Source organism: Jaculus jaculus, chromosome 4 (assembly GCF_020740685.1).
Source record: "Jaculus jaculus isolate mJacJac1 chromosome 4, mJacJac1.mat.Y.cur, whole genome shotgun sequence".
In the NCBI taxonomy this organism is placed as follows: Eukaryota; Metazoa; Chordata; class Mammalia; order Rodentia; family Dipodidae; genus Jaculus; species Jaculus jaculus.
The window spans coordinates 160,557,847-160,573,107 of record NC_059105.1 but is presented as its reverse complement, the minus strand read 5'-3'; the positions used below and the strand labels follow the sequence as shown (position 1 = coordinate 160,573,107).

The 15,261-nt window shown below is 43.1% G+C and overlaps 1 protein-coding gene across 1 annotated transcript in view; it reads right to left on the bottom strand.

The window, feature by feature from the left end:
• Hcls1 (hematopoietic cell-specific Lyn substrate 1) overlaps nucleotides 1–15,261 on the bottom strand; it is a 32,083-nt gene that overhangs the window by 9,734 nt on the left and 7,088 nt on the right. Inside the window, exons 4-5 of the mRNA XM_045147553.1 lie at nucleotides 5,262–5,391; nucleotides 3,328–3,438 (exon numbers count right to left, since the gene is read on the bottom strand). Coding sequence (XP_045003488.1) covers nucleotides 3,328–3,438; nucleotides 5,262–5,391 — 241 coding nt within the window. The remainder of the gene's footprint in view (nucleotides 1–3,327; nucleotides 3,439–5,261; nucleotides 5,392–15,261) is intronic.

The following is a 15,261-nucleotide window of genomic DNA, read 5'->3' as shown; positions in this document are numbered from 1 at the left end:
AGATGCACAGGGGGACGCACGCATCTGCAGTTCATTTGCTGTGGCTGGAGGCCCTGGCGCACCCATTCTCTCTCTCTCTGTCTCTCTCTCTCTTTCTCTCTCCCCTTCCCTCCCTCTTTTTCTCTCTGTTGCTCTCAAATAAATAAATTTAAGAAATTTTTAAAAAAATGAAGAGCCGGGCGTGGTGGTGCACGCCTTTAATCCCAGCACTCGGGAGGCAGAGTTAGGAGGATCACCGTGAGATCGAGGCCACCCTGAGACTACATAGTGAATTCCAGGTCAGCCTGGGCTAGAGTGAGACCTTACCTCGAAAAACCAAAAAATAAAAATAAAAATAAAAATAAATGAAGAGAGAAAACCTGCCTTATGTACTTTGAATTATAAACTAGGAGAAATGATCTCTCTTCAAACAGCTAAGCAGAGCCAGGAATATACAGTGGCAACATCATGTCATGTACTAAACTAGCACTTTTCTTCCTAAGTAATCCTCATAAAACGAAGACAAGATAATCAGTAGAAAAGTGCCCAGTCAACTAAAAGCACCATGCTTGTGTATGAGATATTTCTCCTATTCCCAGTCCGTACCTCTGTGCCTTTTCTTTCCACACTCAGCAAGCAGGCACAAGGATGTAAATTTGGGTGCGATGGTGTGGTGGTTTGATTCAGGTGTCCCCTATACACTTAGGTGTTGTGAATGCTAGGTTCCCAGCTGATGGAGATTTGGGAATTAACGCCTCCTGGAGGCAGTGTATTGTTGAGGACAGACTTATGGGTATTATAGCCAGCGTCCCCATGCCAGTGTTTGTCACACTCTCCTATTGCTGTTGTCCACCTGATATTGGCGGGTGGCGGGGGGATGATGTTCACCCTCTGCTCGTGCCATAGTTTTTTCCGGCTATCATGGAGCTTCCCCTTGAGTCTGTAAGCCAAAATAAACTTTTGTCCCACAAGCTATTCTTGGTTAGGTGATTTCTGCTAGAAATGTGACCCTGCCTGCAACAGTAAAGTTGGTACCAGGAGTGGGGCTGCCACTAGACACCTGATTGTGTGGCTTCAGCCTTTTGGAGCTGATTTTCTAGATGCATGTGAACGGATTTGAAACCTTGGCTTACGAGATGCCTTGCGGTGCTACAAGTACAGCTAGATGGAATATTCTGTTCAGAGTTGAAAGACCTGAAGGCAGTAAGAATTAAGGACTGTGAGGTTTGGCTTATGAGGGTGAGAAAGAGTTTTTCTTGGACTGGGCTAGAAGCAGTTTGTGTGAGAGGCTTGTTGTTATGGCTGTGTCCTGAGAAGTTGTTACACTGCATTGAAATGGGCTGGTGTGAACAGAGGGATATGGCACAGAAATGAAATCTTTGGGCTGAAACTTCTGCCCATTCAGCTAAGATATTACAACCTTTCAGATTGGATCAGCTGACCTGCACTGGGGTAACAGGATGAATGTAGACTCTTTTTAAGGGGCTTGAGTGTTCAAGGAGTGTCCTATTCATCAAAGTTTGCTTTATTCCACCCTGATTAACAAACTGGCACCCTACCTGGTATTGTGGAGTATAAGAAATGCAGGAAAGAGAGGGTCATTGAATTTGAAACACAGTCTTGTGTTTTGGAAATGGCATGGGCAGTGTGAAGCAGGTTTGCTAGATGCCTGCATGGAGACCCAATGGAGCCATAAGGATGAACACGGGTTGCATTTGAGACCCAGTGGAGATGCTGGGACCATGTGATGGCTGCTAAGGAGAGCTGCCGGCCCCAATGAAGTTTTCCAGGACTGTGAGTAGCCTAGCTGGAGGGGTGGAATTGGAACTCTAGAGACTTGTTGCTGGTTACAATTATCAGACTTGGATATTTGTCACTGACTAGAGTGGTTGGACTTGGAGCTACAGAGTTTGGTGTTTGCACTGTTTAAATTTTGTATTGATTGAATATTTCTTTGCTATGCCCAATACCATCTTTTGCAGTGTGAGTGTTCTTTTTTTTTTTTCTTCTTCTTCTTCTTCTTCTCTTTATAGCATGTTTTGATTTTTCCTGATTTTGCTTTGGATTTATTTCCTCAAATAAATGCAAATAATTAATGTTCTACACATAACTATATGTAATATTTTTTTAAAAAAATTCAGGGCTGGAGAGATGGCTTAGTGGTTAAGGTCTGCAAAGCCAAAGGACCCAGGTTCAATTCCCCAAGACCCATATAAGCCAGATGCACAACTTGGCACATGTGTCTGGATTTCGTTTGCAGTGATTGGAGGCCCTGGAGCACCCATTCTCTCTTTCTCTTTCCCTCTCTCTCTCTCTCTCTCTCTCTCTCTCTCTCTCTCTCTCCCCCCTCCCCGTCTTTCTCTTTCTCTCTCGCAAATAAATAAAATTTAAAAATATTTTTTAAAAATTCAGGAAGGTATTTTTGGGTATGGTGGCACACACCTTTAATCCCAGCACTCAGTAAGCAGAGATAGGAGGATCTCTGTGAGTTCAAGACCACCCTGAGACTACATAGTGAATTTCAGGTCAGCTTGGGCTACAGTGAGATCCTACCTAAGGAAAAAAAAAAAATCAACCAGTATGAAGATGCCCTCTCTGTGTAGCTCTGGGGATGAGACCCAACCTGCACCATAGAAGGAGATTTGAAACCTGATTTAATAAGGCGGGGGACTGAGCACATCCCTGAAAATCTTTCCTTTTCACTCACCGGGCCGTCCTCTGCTCATCCTGCATTGCTTTTCCTTTAAACTACTCTTTTGTCCAAAGGGGTTCTGTAAACACCCAGACTCCAGAGATTATCGCGAAATCCTGTGAAAAGCAGCCTCTAACTTCCAAAGCACCCCCATCATCCTAATTCATCGCTTGCCTGGCTCATTTGCTGCCATGGGAATGGCACATAGACAGGCATCTGTCTTCCTGAAAGGCACGCACACTTGTAAGTTTCTAGCGTTAGACCCGAAGGGTAGCTTTGGACACTCCCTTCTCTCCACATGCACACAGGCATCATAATAAAACAAATGGCTTGAGGAATACTATCCGGCTTACTGATTGAAGTGCTGATGAACCCAGGACCACTTCCACGCTAGGCCAGAGCCCTGACATTAAGCTACACCCACCATCCTGCCTCCTTGAAATGAATACCTTAATGCCCAGCATGTAATCTCCAGCATTGAAACTAAGAAACCTGCCTCAAGACTGTCCCCAGAACCATCCCTGTGGGGGAGGGGTGCCGGATCCATATGACATCCACCACCCTGAGAATCATGGGACTACATTCAGGGTTTTTTAGATGGTGGCGAGGTTCACACGACTTATGGAGGGTGGGGCGGGGAGAAAGCTGTCACTTACCTTGTCCGCCCTGTCCTTCTCAACCCCATATTTGCCCCCAAAGCCTTTGGCAGCGTCAGTTTGAGAGGAATGCTTTCCCACCTCTGCAACATACTCATGGCCCACTGCACTCTGAGGAAAAAAGAGAAATCCAGAAAGGAGTGAGCGAAAGGCACAAGTGAGGATGTAGAGGTGGAACAGGGATGTCAGAATGCAAGGATCTGCATTCTGGGTCAGATCTGCAGCTTCTGGCAAGGTGCCAAAGAGACTGTGGTGGGAGCCTGTAGTGACTCTCTATGGAGCCTTGCATTCCCCCAGACTCCTTCTTTCTAAAAAAAAAAAAAAAAATTATATATTTATAATACATATATAATTTTTATTTATTTATGTATTTGACATAGAGGAAAAGAGACAGATAGAGAGAAGGTGCCACCTTATGCACCTGGCTTACATGGATCCTGGGGAGTTGAACCTGGGTCCTTTGGCTTTGCAGGCAAGTGCCTTAACTGCTAAGTGATCTTTCCAGTCCTCCATTATTTCTTCATACTACTGGAGAGCCATTGCTCAGAAACCTCCAGGAATATGCTGGGAGCCAGAAGGTGGAGAAGAGGTAGGCTGTGCAGCATTTAAAGAAAAGATAGAGGGAGTGGAGGGATGGCTTAGCAGTTAAGGCATTTGCCTGTGAAGCCAAAGGATCCAGGTTTGAATCCCCAGGACCCACGTTAGCCAGATGCACAAGAGGGTGCATGCATCTGGAGTTCATTTGCAGTGGCTAGAGGCCCTGGAATGCCCATTTTTTTCTCTCTCTCCTTCTTTCTCTGTCAAATATATATATAGAAAAGCTGGAAAATGGCTCAGCAGTTAAAGGTGCTTCCTTGTAAAGCTTTCCAGGCTGAATTAATTTCCTAAGCCACCATATAAGTCAGACACAAAAAAAGTGGTGCAAGCATCTGGCTCTTTTTTCCATGGTAAGAAACTAGGTGCTAAAAAAATTAAAAATAAAAATAAAAAACATAAAAGGGCTGGAGAGATGGTTTAGCAATTAAGCGCTTGCCTGTGAAGACTAAGGACCCCGGTTCAAGGCTCGGTTCCCCAGGACCCACTTTAGCCAGATGCACACAGGGGCATACATGTCTGGAGTTCATTTGCAGTGGCTGGAAGCCCTGATGTGTCCATTCTCTCCCTCTCTCTCTCTTTCTCTCTCTCTCTGTCACTCTCAAATAAATAAATAAGAATGAACACAAAAAATTTTTAAAAAAGAAACTAAGTGCCAGCATGTATATATACACACACACACACACAAATAAATAACAAATAAATTTAGAGAAAGAAAGAAAGAAGGGAGGAAGGGAAGAAAGAAAGAAAAAGAGAGTTTGAACTGCATGACAAAACAGAAATAAGCTAAAGCTAGGGAAAGACCAAAGGGACTGGCAGGATGCCATGGAGAGAGTGCATTTTTCATTCAATCGCAGGTGCTTTCTCAGTCGAGCTTTGCTTCTGTACAGCCGTCAAAGTTCAGAAGCAGGTCCTGAAGATTGCTACAACACAGGGTGTGTAATATATGTGCAAGAGAGCACAAATATACTGTGAGTACAAGAATAAAAGAAGGTGACGTGGAGACATGACACATAAACATTTAAAAAGGCAGCAAATGATTCCAAAACCTATTTTTCCTTCTCCGTTGGAGTTCTGTCTCCTCAACACGGGAGCTACAGTATTATCGGAGGCTGCGACAATATCTTAACTGTTTTCTGTCAATTATGTCTTACGGGTTGAGATCAGGGGGAACAAAATGATACGACTCATACGTAAACATATATAAACAGTCTACATTCAAATCCAAACGAATATGTTCTTTGAACAAGTTTCAAACCATAAAGCCAACATGTGAGTCAATTTATTTTTCATTATTTGTTTCCTTGTTTTTAAAATCAGATTTCTCCTTTTCTACTTACCTTGTCCATTCTGTCTTTTTCTACGCCAAACCGCCCTCCGTAGCCGTGGGACGCTTTAGGCCCCGACTCCAACTCCTTCTTCTTGAGTACGTCATGCTCCTCTGACACTTTGCTCCTCAGCTGGTGGATGCTGGAAGGAACCACATGACTGAGACTCACCTTGCACAAGGAGGTCAGTGCACTGCCTTCCCAGGCAAATGGATATGTCTTATAGCAACATCGCAAGCGCCCACAATATATGCGTGATGGGGCTGGAAACAAGAGACAAGCATAACCTGCATACCAGAGCCTGATCTTAACTCTCCAGAAGCCAAGATTTTTACCTCTAGAGAGTTTTGCTCCTATTTTGTGTGTGTGTGTGTGTGTGTGTTTTCTCAGGTCATAGAGGACAAATGATACCCATATTACAGTGACTGGTGAGTTATCTTTCTCTATGAATGGACCCGTTTCCTATCTGTTAGATAATCTGTATCAAGAAGCATTTTTTAGGGCTGGAGAGATGGCTTAGTGGTTAAGCACTTGCCTGTGAAGCCTAAGGACCCCGGTTCAAGGCTTGATTCCCTAGGACCCAGATGCACAAGGTGGCACACCCGTCTGGAGTTTGTTGGCAGTGGCTGGAAGCCCTGGCGTGCTCATTCTCTCTCTCTCTCTCTCTCTCCCTGTCTGTCACTCTCAAATAAATAAATAAAAATAAACAAAAAAAGAAGCATTTTAAAATAATATTTTTATTTTTATTTTTGGTACAAGAGAGGGAGAGAGAATTGGCACTCCAGGACCTCCAGCCACTGCAATCAAACTCCAGATGCTTTCGGCATCTTGTGTGCATGTGTCACCTTGTGCATCTGGTTTATGTGATGTGGGTTCTGGGGAATTGAACCTGGGTCCTTAGGCTTTGCAGGCAAGCACCTTAACTGCTAAGCCATCTCTCCAGCCCTCACAAAGCATCTTAAAGCCCATGTACCCATAAACCCTTGCATGCTAGTCCTAAGAGCCGATCCCCAGGGGAAAAATTTTTTTTAATGTGGCAAACCTTAACGTCTAATGATTGAAAAATTGTCTATAATAACAAAAATAAGAATATCTGGGTGTGGTGGTGCATGCCTTTAGTCCCAGCACTTGGGAGGCAGAGGTAGGAGGATTGCTGTAAATTTGAGTCCAGCCTGAGACTACGTAGTGAATTCCAGGTCAGCCTGAGCTAGAGTGAAACCCTACCTTGAAAACAACAAAATATAAATAAATAAATACAAATCAACCTGCATGATTGGAAAATAGTTTAGAAAATTAAAATGTTACCTTTCAATAGCATATTGGAAGTTATTAAAATGATGCTCACAAAATGCAACATTGGTCAACTTTATTTAATCATTAATATTTGTGTAGCTTTTGTCAAGAATTAATATTCTGGGCTGAGGAAATGGCTCAGCAGTTAAAGGCACTTGCTTATAAAGCCTGCAAGTCCCGGTTTAACCTCCCAATACCCATGTAAAGTCAGGCACACAAAGTGGGGCATGTGTCTGGAGTTCCTTTGCATCATTAAGAGGCACTGATTTGTCCATTCTCAATCTCTTTCTCTCTCTCTCTCTTTCTCAAATAAAGAAATAAAAATATCTTTAAGGGGCCGGGCGTGGTGGCGCACACCTTTAATCCCAGCACTTGGGAGGCAGAGGTAGGAGGATCACCATGAGTTCGAGGCCACCCTGAGATTACATAGTGAATTCCAGGTCAGCCTGAGCTAGAGCGAAACCCTACCTCAAAAAATATATATATTTAAAATAATTAACATCCTTAATTTCTAAGAGAACTAATAACAAAAACTAAAGAACAAAACTAAAACTAAACAAAAACAACATTAAGCCTACTCATCATTAGTTATAACTGCTTAAGGATTACGTTACAGAATTGGGACCACTGTATCCCCGAGAACAAATGACTGAAGGGAGTCAAATTGGCCTCATCTTCCTTACTTGGCACTCACTTGCATCTTTACCAGGTTGGTGACTGCAACACTGAAGAGGCCAGAGAGCTCCCTCTGCCAACCTGTTTGGCCCGAGGATATGCGGTGATAACCTGGCACCAGTGACAGCAAGTGCCAGCAAGGACTTACAGACTTGGATACTTACGTACACGGTCAGAAATTCATAGAGCCATTTGAGCAAGACAGCCCTAAATAAGAAATTTAACTTTGTCCAGCAAGCAGTGTAAGCTTTGGGAGTCCTAAGACGGCATTGACCCTGGGACTTGTGTAGCTCGGGACAGGTAGAATGACATGTCACAGCAGAAATACTCTTCACTCATGGAAGAACAGGTCCCCCTGGTGGCCTATGGAATAGTCCCACTCAAGTCCTTTTTAAAAAGCTTTCTCATCTTCAGCCACAGTTAATTTTAGCAAGCTGGTGATGAACCAGATGAAATGAATCTACGTGCTGGAAGAACCCTCTGTTCCCATGCCATGTCCAATCCTCTGGCAGCGTTCAAGGCAGAGATCCTATGTTGCCACCTCACCAACACCCACGCCTCAGAACGCTCTGTGTCGGGCAAGCTTCTGACTCAAAGCACATGTGAATGCCTGTCTGATCATTCCCTACCGAAGATAACTCAAAGGGAGGAATGAAGACAGGGAAAAAATTGCTTTCAACTGAGAAAAAGCTATAAAATTTTAGTGAGTTTTAGGGCTGGAGAGATGGCTTAGCAGTTAAGGCACTTGCCTGCAAAGCCAAAAAGATCCCTGTTCAACTCTCCAGGACCCACATAAGGTAGATGCACAAGGGGGTGCACGCATCTGGAGTTCGTTTGCAGTGGCTGGAAACCCTGGCATGCCCATTCTCTCTCTCTCTCTCTCTGCCTCTTTCTCTCAAATAAATAAATAATATAAACAATTTAATGAGTTTTAATAATTGTTAAATGGGTCATAACTCTATTATTGTTGACATTTATTGTCAAAAGGAGTTAGAAAAATGATATTTAGGAATATCTACCTAATGGATGACGGAAAGGCTAGTCAGTGAATTATGCCAATAGCTAATACCATTTGGATGAAAATGTTATAAGTGAAAACTACAGCAACAACAAAATAATACTTTTGAGACAAAGGTCTTATATAGCCCAGGCTAGCCTCAAACTCACTATAAAGCCAGGAATGATCTAGAACTTCTAATCTTCCTGCCTCCACCATCCAAGTACAGTGATCTGCTACTATATGCACCTGAAAACCCAACCTTTTTAATAAAAATAATTTTATTTATTTATTTGAAAGTAACAGACAGAGGAAGAGAGAGAGAGAATGGGCGCACCAGTGCCTCCAGCCACTGCAAACCAACTCCAGATGCATGTGCCACCTTGTGCAGCTGGCTTACGTGGGTCCTGGGAAATTGTGCCTGGAACCCGTTTCCTTAGACATCATAGGCAAGCACTAAACTGCTAAGCCATCTTTCCAGCTCTCCCCTTGTTTTTAATCAACTTCTTTACCATATAGCTGAATCTGTTCTGAGTAGGTCTTAATCTATAATTCCTTTATTTGAGAAATATTAAACAACTTGGAGTGTGAAGTATTATTAAGCTCTGAGAATATAACAGTGGTTATTAATATGCAGAGATAGTCATGTGGAAGAGACAGAGGAAAAGAGAAGTTATTATAATTCAAAGTGTCACATCCAACAGACCTGTAACATCCTCTCGGGTGAGTCTGTTTTAAGTTTTCAAATAGCTTGGATCAATTGACACAGTTTTTGAGAACCAACAAAATTCAAGACCTCAAAGGTCAACTAAGAGAAAGGACAGAGCTTTTCAGTTCAATTTTAAAAACAAAAGCACAGAGGTGAGCGATTCTGACTATAAAATCTTTATTTACAAACAACATGATTATATATTTGGGAAATCCTAAGTAATTCACAAAAAAGCTACTAGACCTACTGAGTACATTTGTCAAGGCTGCAGGATTACAAGGTCACTGTGATGGTTTGATTCAGGTGTCCCCCATAAAGTTATGTATTCTGAATGCTTAGCTGATGGCCATTTGACAATTGAAGCCTCCTGGAGGCAGTGTATTGTTGAGGGTGGGCTTATGGGTGTTATGGCCAACTTCCTCTTGCAAATGTTTGGCACACTCTCCTGTTGCTGTTGTCCACTGATGTTGGTGAGGAGGTGATGTCCACCCTCTGCTCATACCATCATTTCCCCCTGCCATCATGGAGCTTCCCCTCGAGCCTGTAAGCCAAAATAAACCCTTTTGTCCCACAAGCTGCTCTAAGTCAGGTTTTTCCTGCCAGCAATGCAAACCTGCCTGTATCAGTTACCACATCCATCAAAACCAATTGCCCGGGAAAGGATTATATTAAGTAAGGTAACCCAGGCCCAGAAAGCCAAGCGCCACATGTTCTCTTTCATATGTGGATCCTAGCTACAGATGATTGGGCTTCTGAGTGAGAATGAAAATACTTAGTAGCAGAGGCCAGTAAGTTAAAAAGGAGACATAAAGGGAAGAGAAAGGAAGGAAGGAGAGTACTGAGTAGGTTGATATTGTATATATGTAAGTACAATGATTGAGATGGGGAGGTAATATGATGGAGAATGGAATTTCAAAGGGGAAAGTGCGGGGGGTGGAGGGAGGGAAGTACCATGGGATTTTTTTTTTATAATCATGGAAAATGCTAATAAAAATTAAAAAAAAAACAATTGCATCTCTACATACCAGCCAAAGGCAATGGGAAATTAAAGGTTAAAAATAAATTTCAGGTATAGTCACATGGATACGATGGACTATTTTAGGATAAATTCAGCAAAATATGTGCAAGAGCTAAACACTGAATAGCATATCTGAAAGATCTAAAGAAACCCTAAATAAGTAGAGCAATATTCCAGGATTTTATGGGTTGGAAAATTCAGTCTCATTTAAATGTCAACTTTCTTGGCCTGGAAACATGGCTCAGTGTTTGCCAGTTAAGCATGAGGGTTTCTCTGGCCAGAAACTACCAAGTTCTATTCCCCAGAACTCATATAAAAGGCTGGGCAGGGCCACACACATCTGTAACTCCAGTCCACAGGGATTAGTGACTGAGAATCAATGGGGTCTGCTGATGGATAGCAGCTCTGGATTGGGGAAGACCCTGTCTCAAGGCAATACGTGAATGAGCCACAAGAGTACACCCCACATTTTCCTCTGGCCTCTACTTGCATGCCCTTGGGGACATGCATCTGCACACACACACATGTGCCTTCACCATACATCACACACACATATCATATATCACACACACCTCACCACACACACATACATGCACACACACAAAAATGTCAGTTTTCTTCCCAAATGACCTATAGATTCAGTGTAATCCTAATCAAAATCCCAACAGGCATTTGGCTTTTTTTTTTTGTTTTTTTTTTTGTTTTTCGAGGTAGGGTCTCACTCTGGCTCAGGCTGACCTGGAATTTGCTATGTAATCTCAGGGTGGCCTCGAACTCTTGGCGATCCTCCTACCTCTGCCTCCCGAGTGCTGGGATTAAAGGCGTGCGCCACCACGCCCGGCTCAGCTTTTTGTTTTTTAATTGAATGGCTGATTCTGAAATGTACATGAGGGCTGGAGAGATGGCTTAGTGGTTAAGCACTTGCTTGTGAAGCCTAAGGACCCCGGCTCAATCTCAACTCCCCAGGACCCATGTTAGCCAGATGCACAAGGGGGTACACGCGTCTGGAGTTCATTTGCAGTGGCTGGAGGCCCTGGTGCGCCCATTCTCTCTCTATCTCTATCAGCCTCTTTCTCTGTCTGTCACTCTCAAATAAATAAATAATTTTAAAAAATAAAATGTACATGAAATATAAAGTCCTGGAGTAGTAAAAGTTTCAGTGTCTTATCACACAACTACAATAACCACTGCCCTGTGGCACACTATCAAGGTAGACATAGAGCTCAATGAACAGAATAGAGTATAGAAATAGTGTGTGTGTGCGTGTGCATGTGTGTGTGCGTGTTGATGAGGGAAAGATGGAGTTTTGCTCATGCTGAACAACCAAATATCCACATAAAAAGATGAGCCTTAATCTGCATCTTCTGCTGTACTATACACACCTGTGGAGCCAGATCATAGACTTACATGAAAAAGGTAAAACTATTAAGTTAGTCAGAACCAAAGCTTAAGAGAAAATCATCACAACTTTGGGGTTATTAAATTTCTCATAAACAAAAAAGCATTAATGATAAATACTTTTTTTCTTCTTTTGGTTTTTCAAGGTAGGGTCTCACTCTAGCCAAGGCTGACCTGGAATTCACTATGGAGTCCCAGGGTGGCCTTGAACTCACGGTGATCCTCCTACCTCTGCCTCCTGAATGCTGGGATTAAAGGCATGTGCCACCAAGCCCGGCTTATAAATACTTTTAAAACAAATTAGACTTTATCAAAATTCAAATCCTATGGGCCGCAGAGATGGCTTATTGGTTAAGGTGCTTGCCTGCAAAGCCAAAGAACCCAGGTTCGATTCCCCTGGATCCCCATAAGCCAGATGCACAAGGTGGCTGCATGCATCTGGAATTCATTTGCAGTGGCTGGAGGCCCTGGGGTGCCCATTCTTTTTCTCTCTCTCTCAAATCAATAAATAAAAATAAAATAAAATTCAAATCTTATGCTTATCAAATGATACCACTGTAAATTAAAAGGAAAATCATACTCTGGGAGAAAATATTTATAAAATGCATATCTCCAACTGGAAATATCAGTGGCTAAGAACTCTTGCTGCTTAAGCATGACAGCTTCTCTAGCTAGAGACAGCCAAGATCCACTCCCCAGAATCCACATAAAAATCTGGATGTGGCCATGCACATCCATAAGCCCAGTGTATAGTGGGGGGAGACCAGAGAATTGCTGAGCCTTACTGACAGACAGCAGCTCCGGTCCAGGGAGAGATCCACTCCCAAGGAAATACCCGGATGAGCGATAACAGGATACCAGACACTCTCCTCTGTCTGGGGTTGGCATGCATGTGCGTGGGGCACACATCTATACACAAACGTGCATCCATCACACATGACATGCATCACACAACACACATGGTCTACACGAACATTAGATGCATGTTCAAAAATCCCACCTATATCACGAATGGTTTTTATCCAAGATACATAAACAATGAGATGACAATCCTCTTTAAAAGTGAGCAAAAGATTTGAGTAGACATGTCAAAAGGAAGGCAGATGAAAATATGCAGATGGTACATGAAAAAATAAAATCATCAAAGAAATACAAATTATGGTTGGAGAGAAGGTTCAGCAGCTAAGGCACTTGCCTGCGAAGCCAAAGGACCCTGGTTCAATTCCCCAGGACCTACGTAAGCCAGATGCACAAAGTTGTGCATGTATCTGGGGTTCATTTGTAGTGGCTAGAGGCCCTGACATGCCCATTTCCCCCCCCTCTCTCTGCCTCTATCTCTCACTCTCTCTCAAATTAGTCAATTAATTAAATATTTTTATTTTCATTTGTTTATTTGAGAGAGAGAGAATAGTTGTGCCAGGGCCTCTAGCCACTGCAAATGAACTCCAGATGCATGCACCACTTTGTGCATCTGGCTTACGTAGGTCCTGGGGAATTGAACCAGGGTCCTTTGGCTTCGCAGGCAAGTGCCTTAGCTGCTAAGCCATCTTTCTAGCCCCAAATTAATTTTTTTTTTTTTTTTAGGTAGGGTTTCACTCTAGTCCAGGCTGACCTGCAATTCACTCTATAGTCTCAGGGTGGCCTCGAACTCACAGCGAGCCTCCTACCTTTGTCTCCTGAGTGCTGGGATCAAAGGCGTGCACCACTGTGCCCAGCTTCTGAATTAAATATTTTTAAAGAAAAGAATTACAAATTAAGATCATCACATAGCCACAAAGTGACTTAACTTAAATTACCAAAGATAATATACATGCGGACAAGGATGTGGAGGAACTGAAACTCAGACACTGCTGGTAGAAATGAATCATGGGAAATTAACTTTGAAAAAAAAATTGATAGTTTCTCAAAAAAATACTCCCTGGGGAAAAAATGTTTAAAAATATATGTGAACAAAGAGATATGTACATACGCATTGGGGATCAAACCTGGGTCCTTAGGCTTTGTAGGCAAGTACCTTAACCCCTAAGCCATCTCTCCACCCCTGTCTCACTATTTTTGACATCAGGATAGCAACATCATCTATGAGATGCATGCATGACATGTATAAGACTCAATAAATGCTCGTCTTTATTTTTATGCAGTAACCGTGGCTCTTCACAGTACACGGTAGGTACTATTATTTCTAGTCACATGGGGAAATAGAGGCAGAATGATGAAATAATTCCCCTTAATATCTGGTGTCTTTCATAGCAGAGCTGAGACCAGAGACCAGAGACCAGTCCCTGGATCTTCACAATTCTTTTTTTTTTTTGGTTTTCCGAGGTAGGGTCTCACTCTAGCCCAGGCTGACTTGGAATTCACTATGTAGTCTCAGGGTGGCCTCGAACTCACGGTGATCCTCCTACCTCTGCCTCCTGACTGCTGAGGTTAAAGGCGTGCGCCACCATGCCTGGCCCCACTATTCTGTTTCAATGCTCCTGGTACTCTGTCCTTCTTCTCTTCCACTTGGTGTAAAATATCAGAGAACAAGAAAGTGGGGCAGGCCACTGAGGCAGGCTGCTACGTTAACACTCACTGAAGATCTAACCTACAGACTGGGCAGGTTTCAAGATGCACCAAAGGCTTATGTAAATTCACACTGGAGCCCACAAAGAAATAAGAATAAAAGCTGAAAGCATGTTTTCAGAAACTTTTATTATTGTCTAACGTAGTCATCTTACATCTGTTGAATTTAAAAATAAAAGCCGGCCGTGGTGGGCACACACTTTTAATCCCAAGCACTTGGGAGGCAGAGGTACAAGGATCACCATGAGTTCGAGGCCACCGTGAAACTACATAAATTAATTCCAGGTCAGCCTGAGCCAGAGTGTGATCCTGCCTCGAAAACCAACAACAACAGCAACAAAAAGAAATAGATAAATAAATAAAAACGTAATGGGCTGGAGAGATGGCTTAGAGGTTAAGCGCTTGCCTGTGAAGCCTAAGGATCCCGGTTCGAGGCTCAGTTTCCCAGGTCCCACGTTAGCCAGATGCACAGGGGGGCGCACGCATCTGGAGTTCGTTTGCAGAGGCTGGAAGCCCTGGCGCGCCCATTCTCTCTCTCTCCCTCTATCTGTCTTTCTCCCTGTGTCTGTCGCTCTCAAATAAATAAATAAAAAATGAACAACAACAAAAAAAGTAATAATAATAACAGTATTTTCTGTCCTTTTTAAATTTATCTTCCAGGTTTCAATTTTACTTTATTTTACAAAACTATATACGAAAGTATCAATCTGTGGCATATTTAAAAATGAATAAACAACAGATAAAATCCTGGTCCTCTCTTATAGTCTAAGAAACATCTGAATGGTAATAAGGATTCTTAACTAGTCAAGGGGAAAGGATAGGGAAGGGAATGGATGGACAGAGTCGGGGGTTGGGGGGGACAGAAGGGTCCCGGCTTGTCAGTGAGCAGCTCTTTTGCACCTTGGTGGCGGATGGATAGGATCATTTAAGCTATTCTCTGAATTACCAAGCCACCCCCCAAAATGAAATTTATTCAAGGCAGACCTAAAAAGTAACACTGTGGTAAAGGGGAGGGGCAAGCACTTCCATTTCCTGTGTTGAGTCAGCTCAGCTCCCAGGGCCTTTGTGATTGCCATCAGACCCTGAAGGGTGGCTTCGTCCACACAGCCAGGGGACCTAGAGTGCAGACTTAACTCTGGGGTGCCCTCCAGGGGACTGTCTGCTCCAGAAGGGAAAATGAGGAACAAAGCGTGGACATTTGTCCAAGGTCACCTGGCTTGTTACCCTCGGAGACAAGCTTTTACACCCTGGGGTCTGGACAAAGGGGGGTTGGTAGGCTTTTGTGGAAATAATGCCAACATTTGCTGCACTGGAGATAGATTCACTTAGAATCTTTAGGAGGAGGTAGTGAAGGTCA